Source organism: Aphelocoma coerulescens, chromosome 7, assembly GCF_041296385.1.
Source record: "Aphelocoma coerulescens isolate FSJ_1873_10779 chromosome 7, UR_Acoe_1.0, whole genome shotgun sequence".
Taxonomy (NCBI): domain Eukaryota; kingdom Metazoa; phylum Chordata; class Aves; order Passeriformes; family Corvidae; genus Aphelocoma; species Aphelocoma coerulescens.
In genome coordinates this window covers 29584671-29597224 of record NC_091021.1, presented here as the reverse complement: position 1 = coordinate 29597224, position 12554 = coordinate 29584671, and the positions used below count along the sequence as shown (strand labels likewise).

Genomic DNA, 12554 nt, shown 5'->3' with positions numbered 1-12554 from the left:
AATACATGCACACACAAAAAAAAAAAAAAAACAAAACCAAAATCAACCAAACAAAAAAAACCAAAAAAAAACCAAAAAAACCAAAACCAACAACAATCACAGGATTTTTTTCCTTCTCTAACTTCTCATTCTTTAATTTGTCTTCACCCTTCAAAAGCTGTGTGGGACATGCAGTATAAGCACTGCCTCTTATGGCACCGTGGAGCAATGATGTTTCCACATGAAGCAATGTCTCTGTACCTATAGCAGGTTTTTTAGTATGCATTTGATCTCTCAATACTGCAGCTTCAATCTCTGGAAACAGGCCAAAATCTTGTCTAATATAGTGCAAGAGCTGCACAACACTATTTGTGGTAATACTGTGCAGAGGTCACCTCTGACATACTTTGATCAAGTATTGAAGGGAAATGGGATTGGTATTGCTCCAGCTGCCCAAGCATGTCGTCTGGAAGCTTAACTGGGTGAAGAGAAAATGTGCATCTCCTCTTTTGACAATGAGCTATAGGAATACTTCACAGACCTGTCATGGCATAAGCCGCTGGCTTGGCTGAGACTGTTGTTCTTACTGCAAGGTAAAAAAGAGACAAGCCAGCAGTCAGTGTGTGGAAGCCAAAATCAGAACTGCAGTCTGCAAGAGATTTTTTCACTTTCTAAAACATTATGGAGAACACTGACATCGGCATAACTAAGAAAATGTTTAGCTGTCGGAGAGGAGATGGGTTTAAGGCCTGCAGGAATGCTCTGTGGGTTCCAGGACAGAGATTCCCGTGCCTCATGGATGTTTGGGGCCATGAGGGCTGGAGGGCGTGCGGGCAGAGCAGAGCCTTGCACTGCCCACAGCTGTGCCAGCTCTGCAGTGCTGTCAGTGTCAGGCACAAACCTTCTCTCCTCCAGCAAAGCAAGTGTCAAACACAGGGAGCAGTCGTGGTAAAGGTGCTTTATGGGACCATTTTTGGTACGTTCATCTTTCAGCTTTTGGTAACTTGTGCCTGTTATATCTTCATAAATGGGTTTATGCCACCTTACATGTTCACAAAGTTGGGATTCACTGCTGCATTCGAGTGCACCACGTATAATGGAAAGTAAGACAGCAAATACATTCTGTTCTGATTTACCTTGTTCTGCCTGAGAATAAACAAACCTTTTATCTTCAGCTCATGTATTATTACTAAGAAGTTTCAGAAGTATACACGTAAGATTCTAGACTCTGCTGTACTGCACACAACTTCCAGAAATGGTAAAAGATTTAGTGTCTGCTCTGTGTGAGACTTCAAAGAGTGTGTGCTTCTGCTCTGCTTATAAAATGAAATGCTTAGGAACAAATTCCAAATCAGATTTTGAATGTAATTAGATACAAAAAAGAAACAAAATAACTTTGAAGGAGGAGATATTCTAATATTATTAATCTAGCAGCTCGCTTTATTTGACCACAATCTTTTTTTAATCAGTCTGTTCTGTGATATGCAGTGGCATCATGATATCCATTTAGTATTATATCCATTTAGCGTTTTCAGAACCCTAATAAGTTAGTTATTTTTCTATATTTAAAAGAAAGGAGTAGTACTGTGAAATGTAACTGGTTAACACAATTGTACTGAGAAATCAAATAAAGTCTGTAAAAATTCATGAAGAATAGGTTATTCTGTAAATTGCATGCCAGGAGGACCTGGAAAATTGAGTAACTTGTAGTTCTAAGGAATAAGCAACCTTTCACCTCTAAGTTTTTTGCTGAAAGGGTAATATATACAGGCATCAAAAGTATCCAGATGCACAGTGCAATAAAGGATAATGCCCAGCTGGAGAAAGAGACAGCAAAAGTGACACCATGATGTTCTGTAATTGCCTTTCACTGGCAATTTATCAGTTATATGTATAAAAGCCTTGGAAGCTCAGCTTAGGTTATAGGAGGGCATTATTTCCATTTCACACATCATCGTGACTGACGGAGAATGTAAAGACCAAATTACTTGTGGATGCATCTGCATAACTCCACAGCCTGCAGTGATGCAGCACTGTTATCTGTCTGTATAACTCAGGGTGGGTTTGTTTACAAAATAGCCCTGTGGATTTCATTATTTCATCATGCATCTTTCTTCTGGGGCTCTCTCTGCAGGAGTAAATGGAATAAAATCTACAAAAAACCCCTTGGTTTTACAGTAAAGGCAGTAAAATCACCCTGAAAGTAGATGATCTTCAGAGGTCCCTTCCAACCCTAACAATTCTGTGATTCTGAGGAAGTGCCAGGGGAAAAAAAAAAGATATTCCACTGAATTTGGTGTGAAAAATTCAGTATTAGTTATGCAGAACTAGACAAGTCGTTTAACAAACTACTTTGCTCCAATTTCACCTAATTCTAATTCTCCTCAAAAATGCCTAGGGAAAAGAGAAAAAAAACCTAGTAAAACGTGCCTTTCAGTTTTGCTGGCAAAATTCTAGTTTCCTTCCCTTAAGGCTATCTGTAGTTAGTTTTGAGTTCTTTTTTTATTTAATTTAGTTTTTGAAGCGAGCCTTTATTGATAAAGAACTGCAGAGCGTGGATGATGTCACACGCGATTTTAAGCTGCTCCTCCGGTAATTTGCAAACTGACGTGGTTTGTTCTGTGTCTGTTCCGTCCCCAGGGTCAGCGGACTTTCTCCTTTCATGGGAGACAACGACAACGAAACCCTTGCCAATGTCACCTCAGCAACGTGGGACTTCGACGATGAGGCTTTTGATGAAATCTCTGACGATGCCAAGGACTTTATCAGCAATCTACTAAAGAAAGACATGAAGTAAAGCTGCTGGACTTGCTGCACGTTCTGTGTTTGCATTTAGCTGAAGCTGCCATCCGTGTTTCCCCCCTGTGAATCTCCACAAGGCCGCAGCACCTCTGGCCATACTTTATAAGGAGCTGTGCGTGCCCGCCCGGCTCTGCGTGTGCAGCGCTCTGTATTTCACTCGCAGGGTGCAGGGGCTGAATGGAGCTTTTGCTTCAATCGCCGGCTCTTTGTGCTCTTCCCTCCCCTCGAGCAAGGGGCACCCGGGGCTTTTATGCGGCCACTCTGATCGCCACTGTTCCGTGACACGCATTTCTGCATGACACGTTCTGTCTTGCTCCGAAGGGGTTGCAGTTTTGCCGTGTGTCGCTTTTAAGCGTGGTACCTCTGAGTAGGCAGCTTCCCTATAAATGTGGTAATTGGGCAAGGAAAACAAAATCAGAGTTGGAAGCCCTGTTTGCAGAAGTGTCTGAACAAAGCAAGGAAAGGAAACGCACTTCTTCCAATGAGTTTGCAATTGAATGGATGGAGAACAGAGGGGTTTTTATCTGTGCAGCCTGAGCAAAGTGAAGAATGGGTGTGGCAAGAGATCAGGACATTTCTGTTTCATTAGATGTTCAGGAGGTTATTAAGTGGTGGGATGGGGAATCTCTGTAAGTAAAGGAAATGAGATCTGGGGCGCGGCTCTGCCAGCATGAAGCAGCTGAATCATTGCCACTGTGGCTCTGCTGTATGTGTTCCATGCCTAAAACATGGCTTTTGTTTTATAATGTTTTATTAACACTTAAAAATACACAGTTTTCTCTCAAAAAGATCTACAGAAATTGTGAAAGTGAGTTTAAGAAGTTAGACTGGCTGGGAAAGCAGAGCCATGTGATCTTTGTTGCTAAATTTAGGAAACAGAAAAATCGGCTCCCAGCAAAGAGAGCACAAAATAATGTTACAGCAGGTAGGTTGCTCTTTTGTTATTAGCAACACTGACTGGTCTTTTTATACAAAAACAGGAGTCGCTTAAATTGTACTCAATGTCTTCAGCATCCCTGGCTGCAAAAAGACACCAAAAACATGGAAGCCAAAAAACTTTCCAAAGATAGGATGAAGAAATATATGGCCAGAAGAAAATGGCAGGTAATGAAGAGGACATGGAATTGGGCTGGATATGCTAATAAGTCTCTTTATTTTTAATATTTGTGATTCTGGGGAACATGTCACACCAGGAGGTTTCTGCTGCTGTCGAAAGCTCTGGCATGGCCAGGGTGAGAATGCAGGAGAGCAGGTCTGGTTCCTGCAGCTGGGCAGTAGGAGGGTGCACAGCTGCACGTGGATTAAACAGGATGATCCCATTTCAGGCTACTAAAAGGCATATGAGCTCAAGTATAGTTTTTCCCACTCTTCTCAGGGTATGCCTCTCCCTCTTCCCTGCCCTCCCCATGCCACTGAGGGCTGGAGGATTGTGTAAGTGAAATTCTTAACAAACCTGAACATTTCAGGTAAAACTGATCTGCCTAGCCTCCCTAAAGGTACCTTATTTTACGGCAGTTTCATTCTACTAAGCCAAGATTTCTGTCCTGTTGGAACCCCAAGCTTCCCATGGATTCAATCAGATTTGTTTAATAATTTCCTTTAACATATTCAGTCTCCATATCTTCTTTTTTCCTAATGCTGGAACTGGAGTAGCAGGTCCATCTGTGCCACACTGATAGCTACAGGAGCTGCTGTGTGAAATCCTGGATCCTTTTGAGTAGCCTACAAAATATTAATTTATGTAAATCTATCTTATATTCCCTCTTATGTTCTGCTGTATGTATTTCGTGAAGCTCATGCAATACAAGTGTCCGTACTACAGCCCTCAAAGTTTGAGCATATTTTAGTAGCCTGGTGGTTGATCCTCGATCCTGTCAGAGGTCTGCTGCCATCATGCAGATGGTGGTTTCTCATTCATTTCATATCAGCTCATTATCCATATTGGATGAAATTCAGCCCAGCCCAGAAGGCTGTGGAGAGAGGCGTCCCCCACCAGAGTTCAGCTCCAGTTACACAGGACAGGGCTTCTCTGCTGGCCTCCTCTCGCACTGTGCTTTTTATCCGCAGCTAACAGAGACATTCATTTAGGTATGAGTTCATCAGGGGAAGTTTATATCTGCAACTAAATTTGGTAATTCAGTCCAGCCTGCTCTGTCTCTCCTAGAACAACAGAGCTATATATAAGCAGTTTGTCCACCAATTCCAGTGAGGTTTGCAGAGATCCCAGATAATTTGTCCGAAGCACGACTGTTGCAGAAAATCACATGCCTGTGGGATTGGATTGATCAGAAGCCTTTTCTGTTATGTCTTAGAAAACAGGCCATGCTGTCCGAGCAATAGGAAGACTGTCGTCCATGGCAATGATTTCTGGTATGAGTGGGAGGAAGGCCTCTGGGAGCTCGCCTACCAGCCCTATAAATGCAGACAAAGCAGAGAATGAAGGTAAGGAATTTTTCTGCCCCATATTTTTACCTGTCTCTGAATCAATCTTACTAAAACTTTTAGCAAATTGCTAGAGACCAATCATCAAGTTGGATATTCCTGTGCTCTCTCTCTCTCTCTCTGTTTTCATCTTCCTATTTTTTAAAGAAATCTGTCAAAAATTCACTATTCTTATATTGTCCTGCTACTCAAAATGCCACAGTATAAGAACAGGCAGTAAACTCTTTTCTTTTTAAAGCCAAAGAATTAAAGCAGATTTGTCAGCTGCCCTTTCTCCGAGTTTGGGAATGCATGTTTATACAAAGATGACATTGATGTATTCCCTTCTCATGCAAGCAAGCAAGCAAGCAAGCAATAAAGTATTAACACTTGCTGTAACCATGGCACACACCCTGCATTAACCATGCTCCTCAGACAGGGCATTTAAGGAAATGTCTGCATTATTCCCCTATGTCCCCAGATGAAATGTGGATTTCTGGTATGCAACAGTCAGAGGTGCAAATGTTTGACACTACTGAAAATCAAGCAAGTAATTTTGACAAATCCACAGACTGTGGGCCTGATACAAGTGGAGCTGGTTTATCCCTCTGACTAGCAAAAGTCCAGGTTCGGTTAGAAACAAATTCAAGGGAAAACAGGATTCGTAGGTTGGTGGCCCTGCACGCCCATTTCTTTCTATTTATGGCCTGAATCCTTGTCCAGCTGCAAAAGATTGGCACAAAGTTAAGCAGCCAACATCCTTGCTATCCCATTAGTCTGACAGAATTAAGTGAAATAGAAGATGCTTTCATTACCATCTGGTAATTAGAAACTAAAATACATCTTTTGAGAACACACCCTGTAAAATTGTTCACTACCTCTTTGCTCTCCTCCAGATGCTTTCCTCGAAGCAGTGGCTGAAGAAAAGCCCCACGTAAAGCCATATTTTACTAAAAAAATCCTTGACATGGAAGTTGTGGAAGGAAGTGCTGCTAGATTTGACTGCAAAATTGAAGGTACTTTGAATAAGCATGTCTGTTTCTTTCTTTCCCCCTTTGTCAGCTTTCTGCACTGGGCAGTTGTTTCACTTTTTCAGTTTTTTCTTCTGTATTGTTGTTGAGTTGGTGCCATTTTGCTTTACCAATATCTGCACATCACAGCACAAATATGTTGCAGTAACAGAAATTATTTGGAGCTTGTTCTGTGCTTGCCATAGAACAGAAGTCTCCAGGAGTCCACATGTGAATCGCTAATTTAGAATAGCAAGTGGGAACTGTCATATGATTTTTGAGGGCAGAAACGAGTAAAAGCAAGATGCAAAGTAGAACCATAAATTCCAAGAGTATACTCTTAGAGAGTGCTAGCCAGAGACCAAGAATTAGTAGGATGTCAGTTGTCTAAAATGACAGACCAGTTTCAGGTCACCTCAAGATAACTTTAAGCTATATGTACATTTTATTAAAGGCAAACAAGTCCCTAACTGTATATTCATGAGAAGTAAAGATAATATTCTTGTGCTGGTCACATAAGTCACATCTAGAAAATAACTGATTGGGGGTTTTTAACTTATGAGTTCAAGAAAGAAAACTCAGACTGGAATATGCAAAGTGTAAGTTTATAAGATACTTAAGGACCGTGGGCTTGGTCAGCCCAAAAGTCTGAAGGCCAAGACCACTGGCACTCCTACTGCAATGAGATTGAACCTTGTGTATCTCAACTGTGAATGAAAACTAGAAATTCAGAAAGAAGAGCTGTGAAAACAAAATGGGTAGAGTCAGTACCATCCTGCATGTGTACAAGTTAATTTATAATCTAAAAATGAGGTTCAGAAACTGCCTCATGAACCTTCTCCTTGTTTCTGTGCTCCCAAACTCTCCCTGCCTGTGTTTCCTACCTCACAGTGGAGATGTGAGGATGAATTATTATTGCTGATGGATGCTCAGCGTGAGGGGTACAAGTACTGCATGGAATAAAACAGATGGATGTACCACAACTGATGTTCCAAACTTTGCAGTGTATTGCTGTAATGTTTGCTGAGTATTAGGGATTCCTGCACTTTATTTCTGCTCAGTGGGAAGTTATCCTCCCATCACAGTCCAGAACTTGGCTGAGACCACAAACCTTCAATTTGTTACAGCAGCCAAGAGTACTGTATAAGGGATTGTTCTGCAGCAGGCATTGTACAGCGCTGCTCTGGAGGCTTAGCAGAGCTGTTTCCTTCACAAAAGGCTTGAAACTCCTGTTGAGATGCCCAATCAAAATGCTTTTCTTAGACTTCCTCGCTTACCCTAACAAACAGAAAATGAGACTGCAATGCACAGGATAGGCTATACATTGAAATTCTAAATCTCGGTTTTGGGAGCTGTTGTTTCCAGAGAAGCTGCAGTGTAACGTGAGCCTCAGATGCACTGTCAGGAGTCCCCCGCTGGCTGATGGCTACAGCACACAAAAAGCTGTCTGCAGGCACTGCTAAAGGACTGGAAGGAGGAATCCAGCGAGTACTGCAGCGCTCACTTGCAGTATTTGCTATACATAAAATATTGTTTCAGGTAGATGTGAAGTAAAAGAGCTTCACATCATCTACATTTATTTTACATAGAACTCAAAGAAATATTTGTCTATCAACACATTGGCACGTCCATACTCAGGAATTAGAGCGTAAGGTAATTAGCGCTGAGTTAATGCTCGTTTATTGCAGTCACTGTTCTCTCTCCACTCTTCCAGGCTATCCCGACCCTGAGGTGATGTGGTTCAAGGATGATCAGCCTGTCAAGGAGTCCCGTCACTTCCAGATAGATTATGATGAGGAAGGGAACTGTTCTTTGACTATTTCTGAAGTATGTGGGGACGATGATGCCAAATACACCTGCAAAGCTGTTAACAGCCTTGGGGAAGCCACGTGCACCGCAGAGCTCCTTGTGGAAACAATGGGAAAAGAAGGAGAGGGAGAAGGAGAAGAAGAAGATGAAGAGGAGGAAGAATGAAACAAGGCTAAAAAAAAAAAGAAAAAATATATTTAAAGACTCTCCTTATAAGGCTCAGAAAACCAAGTTATCAAAAGCACCTTGTGTGAAACATAGGTCTTTGGGGGGTTGTTATTTCAGCATGATCAGTTGATACCTGTTAGCTTTATGTATGGGCATTACTTCAAACCAGCAGGCATTTTTAAGTTGCTAGCATGATTGGATTGACTTTAAGCAAGCCATCAGCTACGTTGCCCAGACTACTTTTAAAATCAAATGTATGGAAACCAAGTTATAGTCTGAACATCTTAAAGAAAAATAGTCTTTTTACTGAGCTTATTGCTCTTCATCATCACTTTTCTCGCCAAAACTGCAGCTAAGTTGGCTCCTCGAGATCTACTTTAAAGGAATCGTTGGCCAGACATGCAGTGAATCTCTCCAGTCCTAAGGAATAGGCCACTCCCTGAGCTGTATCTTCTGTAAGGAAAGGTTTGACACAGCCAGCACTGCAATTTGTATGTTGGCAAGGTTCATTTCTCATTTGCTTTAAGCAGAATCTCACAGTCCAAACTTCAGACACATTTACTGCCTCTGTCAGTGAGCTGTTAGTGCCCTTGTATTACTGGCTAACATTAAACATCCAGGTGGTTTCCCGAGATACTCCTGATCTTGCTTTTAGCCAGCTGATCCCACTTTGTCATCTTTCCCTTATGGAGCCTGTCACTTCAGTGCAGTTGCAGCTGCCTACTTAAGAAACAGACTGAAAACACAAAGACTGAGAATATTTTCTGTGTTTCTGGTCAGTCTAATAAAGACTTATGATTCATATATATGCTGCTGTGAAAAAACAGGTTATTGCACAATCAGTGATTTCTCTGTGCATGTGTGTGAATGGAATCCCTGGTTAGTTAAAGTTTTACTTGCATTTATTTGGCAATTGCAAAACAGATTTCAACTGATGATAAGCTGGAAACTCCCACAGATTTTTCAAGTAGCCAAAAAAAAATAGCCTGGATTACAAACTCCTCTATTCTTAGCAATTTCCAAAGAATCTTAACCTATATAGGACCTATTTCTACCTTATGAGCTTGACTGTCTTGTTTTTGTCTTGAACCTGCACCAGTAAGGCTGTTGCGTTTTTTAAAAATGCAGAAAAACAAAACAAATAATCCAAACCCCATTTTTTTCTCAGAAATGGTTAATGCACTCAGACTTAGTAACTTTGCTTTCCTTTCACAGTATTGGCACTTTTAAAATTTTTTTTGTTGTTGTTCAAAGGTAATATCAGAGGCTGCAAGGTGATTATGCATAATCCAAAACCAGTGTGTCTTATATCTATGTATCATTCCAAAAGTGATTCTTTTTCTTTTCCACTTTTTGTGTGTAAAGTGCAACCATTTGCATTTCAAAGGTTACCTCTTTTAAAAAAAGACATTACCTTAAATCCTCACCATTAAGTAGTCAGTGTACTTTAATACAGGTGTGTACATTAACAACCTTAGGTTGTTTGATATTACCTAGTTGTGTATGTGTTTCATATGATTGCTCTTCTACATTCAAAGCTCAACTAATGTGGATGACACGATGGTTTGTAACTGCTTTACTCTTTGTTGCTAAATTCAGATTGCCAGCATGTCTTTTCGATTGATAAAAACCTCTTGTTATACTAAACACAATATTGCCACAATTCCTTATACAGAAAGGTTTTGAATCTGATTTAGAGCATACAGAGCTTTCCTCACTTTTTTTTTTTTTTTAATGTTTTAGGCAACAACGGGGTGTATTTTGTACCTTAATAAAAATATGCTAATGTTCTCCCTGTTTGTTAAACCATCAGAATTGCAAAGATGAGACTGCTACGGCTGTAGTTACTCACGGTTCCTAAATAAATACTACCACAAAGCACACTCCTCGTATGCTCTATTGCAGCGGCGCCGCGTTCACCTTGGCCAGGCCTCTCCTCCTGCCCCCGAGAGCTGCTGGGCACACAAACCCATCAGGTGGCACCAGTGAAGAGCCCCTGCTGTCTGTGGTGCTGCTGCCCTTCTCCTGCCCCGGCAGCAGGCTCGTGATGTGCAGAGGCTGCTCTGCCCCAGTGCTACCAGCTACAGCCTGGGGCTGGCTCTCGTGGCCTTGTGCTCTGCCACGTCTCCAGCATCATCACAGGCCTCAGTGGGAATGTGGATGGGGCACCAGGGTGGCTCTGGGTTTGTTTTACAGTTGGGAATTCCCTTATGGTGGGGAAATGTAGAGTTCTGAAAGACTGTAGGAGGAACAGAAAAAAAATCAGTGAAGTCTCACTGTAGATATGGACTTACACCAATGTTTCTAAAAACTAAAGACAGAGATAAAGACAAATCTGTGTGTGCTGCCTTTATGCAGACTTCTCCTAATACACAGCCCAAGTCACCATGGACCACACAGGACCATACAGAAACTACTTAAAGCAAAGATTGTGCAAACACCCTGCTTGTTGCAACGTGTTTCTTGAGCAAATCTTCAGTCCTTCAAACCAGCATCTTTGCAAGGTGTGCCCCACTGTCTTGTGAATGTACCTGGCTTTGTTCAGTGACTGCTGGTTTCCATCCAGGCAGGCACATGCATGAAGCAGGAGAAGGTCTGGCTCTGTTGGGCTGCTCTGTTGGCACAGCAAGGTCTGTGGATGCACAGACTGGGTATCAAAACCCACAGACTCAGTATTGGTGTTCCTGCACAGATCTTTCCCTCCCTCTCCTCCTTTTACTAGTCCTTTTTTGTTCCACAGGCTATAAACTGCCTATTTTTCTTTTGCCCCAAGGATATTTCAAGGAGTTTACCATCTCCCTGTAGCTTCCTATTAACATCCATTCTAGTCTGCAGGAAACAATGACCTCTACTTCCAAAATTATGTGACACGCATCTAATTCAGCTCTGAGCAATTGACTCCAAGCTGTATTTGACCTTGAATTCTTTGGGGTTTTTTTGAAGAACAGAATTCTATTCCACTGAAGAAAGATATTTCACGTACTTGAACCCCTGTCTCATTCTGCCAGCCATGGTCTAATAAAAGGCATAACCTCTTTCTATAAACCTTGTCTTGCTTGTATAATGTTTGCAGAAATCCACTCTTGGGGTGTCATAGGGCCGAAACCCCAATAGCAGAGGTTATGCAAGACAGTGCTAGTGCTCAAGGTGGACACATAATTCTCCTTGTATTTCTTTTGTATGACATTCAGTCTTCTCAAGAGACATGGAGAATTTGGGACCGGCTGCTGTTTTTCACTACTCGTGTTTCTGGATTTCCAGAAACTTAATTTACTTAATGACTGTCCTGTCCAATCTCCCAAGCATCCTGTGCACATTTCTGTTTGATGAGGAGATCTTTGCTAATTGCACGCGTGGCATGCAGATGGCTGGGTCCCTGCTTCCCTTTGCTGACAAGGAAGACAGCACTGGACTGCACAGCCCTCTCCTCTGCAGTGACTGTCAGGCTTTGAAAACAGAGACCTTTTTTTTTTTTAACTTGCATACATGAATAATGAATGATTTGTTTCTCTAAAATTTCTTGGTATATTTATTGAAACACTGCACTAAAGCATAGCTGTTTGAAAATGGAATCCTCATAAATCATCTTTGCATTTTGAGCCCGATTGTCTGGAAGAAATGTGCACATGAATTTAATAGGCCACAAAATGCTCATGTGGAAGCAGAACTCTCTGAGATGGGGAGTGAGGCTTATGTGGTTATTGCTCACAAAGGGACTGCACCATGACATGCATGGGAATAAACCGAGAGACGTTTATGGGAGCAGAGAAGTAACTCCACGACATGTTTACAATTTCTGCATGGGAGAAAAAATAAAAATTCTTCCATCGTGGCTGTTAAAAAAGGCAGTTCTGACTGCCCTGATGAGGATGCCTTTTTGCTGGGAAAGTAATGCTTTCCAGGCAGGCTTTTGCTCTTGTAGAGAGCTTCAGCAGGAACTGAGTTATAACTCCTTATTCACACGGGATCACAGAATTGTTAGGGTGGGAAGGGACCTCTGGAGATCATCCCGTCCAACCCCCTGTCAAGGCAGGGGCACCTGAGCAGGTGACACAGGAACACGTCCAGGTGGGTTTGGGATGTATCCAGAGAAGGAAACTCCACGACCCCTCTGGGCAGCCTGTCCCAATGTTCTGCCACCCTCAATGTAAAGAAGTTCATCCTCATGCTGAGGTGAAACTTCTCGTGTTTTAGTTTATGGCCATTGCTCCTCGCCCTGTCGCTCAGCCCCACCGAAAAGTCTGGCACCATCCTCTTGACACCCGCCTTTGAGATATTTATGCGCATTAATGGAGATCGCCTCTTAGCCTTCTCTCCTCTGAACTATATTATAAAAGTAATGAAAACCTATGAGATATTCCAAAA

At 42.0% G+C, this 12554-nt stretch overlaps 1 protein-coding gene across 16 annotated transcripts in view; it reads left to right on the top strand.

The window, feature by feature from the left end:
* Window positions 1-10072, top strand: part of MYLK (myosin light chain kinase) — a 197772-nt gene extending 187700 nt beyond the window's left edge. For all 16 annotated transcript variants that reach the window (XM_069021101.1, XM_069021100.1, XM_069021099.1 and 13 more), the window contains 5 exons: window positions 2620-2772; window positions 3762-3885; window positions 5094-5223; window positions 6099-6218; window positions 7927-10072. In XM_069021101.1, the coding sequence (XP_068877202.1) occupies window positions 2620-2772; window positions 3762-3885; window positions 5094-5223; window positions 6099-6218; window positions 7927-8186 (787 nt within the window). In that variant the 3' untranslated portion in view covers window positions 8187-10072. The remainder of the gene's footprint in view (window positions 1-2619; window positions 2773-3761; window positions 3886-5093; window positions 5224-6098; window positions 6219-7926) is intronic.
* The last annotated feature ends 2482 nt before the right edge of the window (window positions 10073-12554 follow it).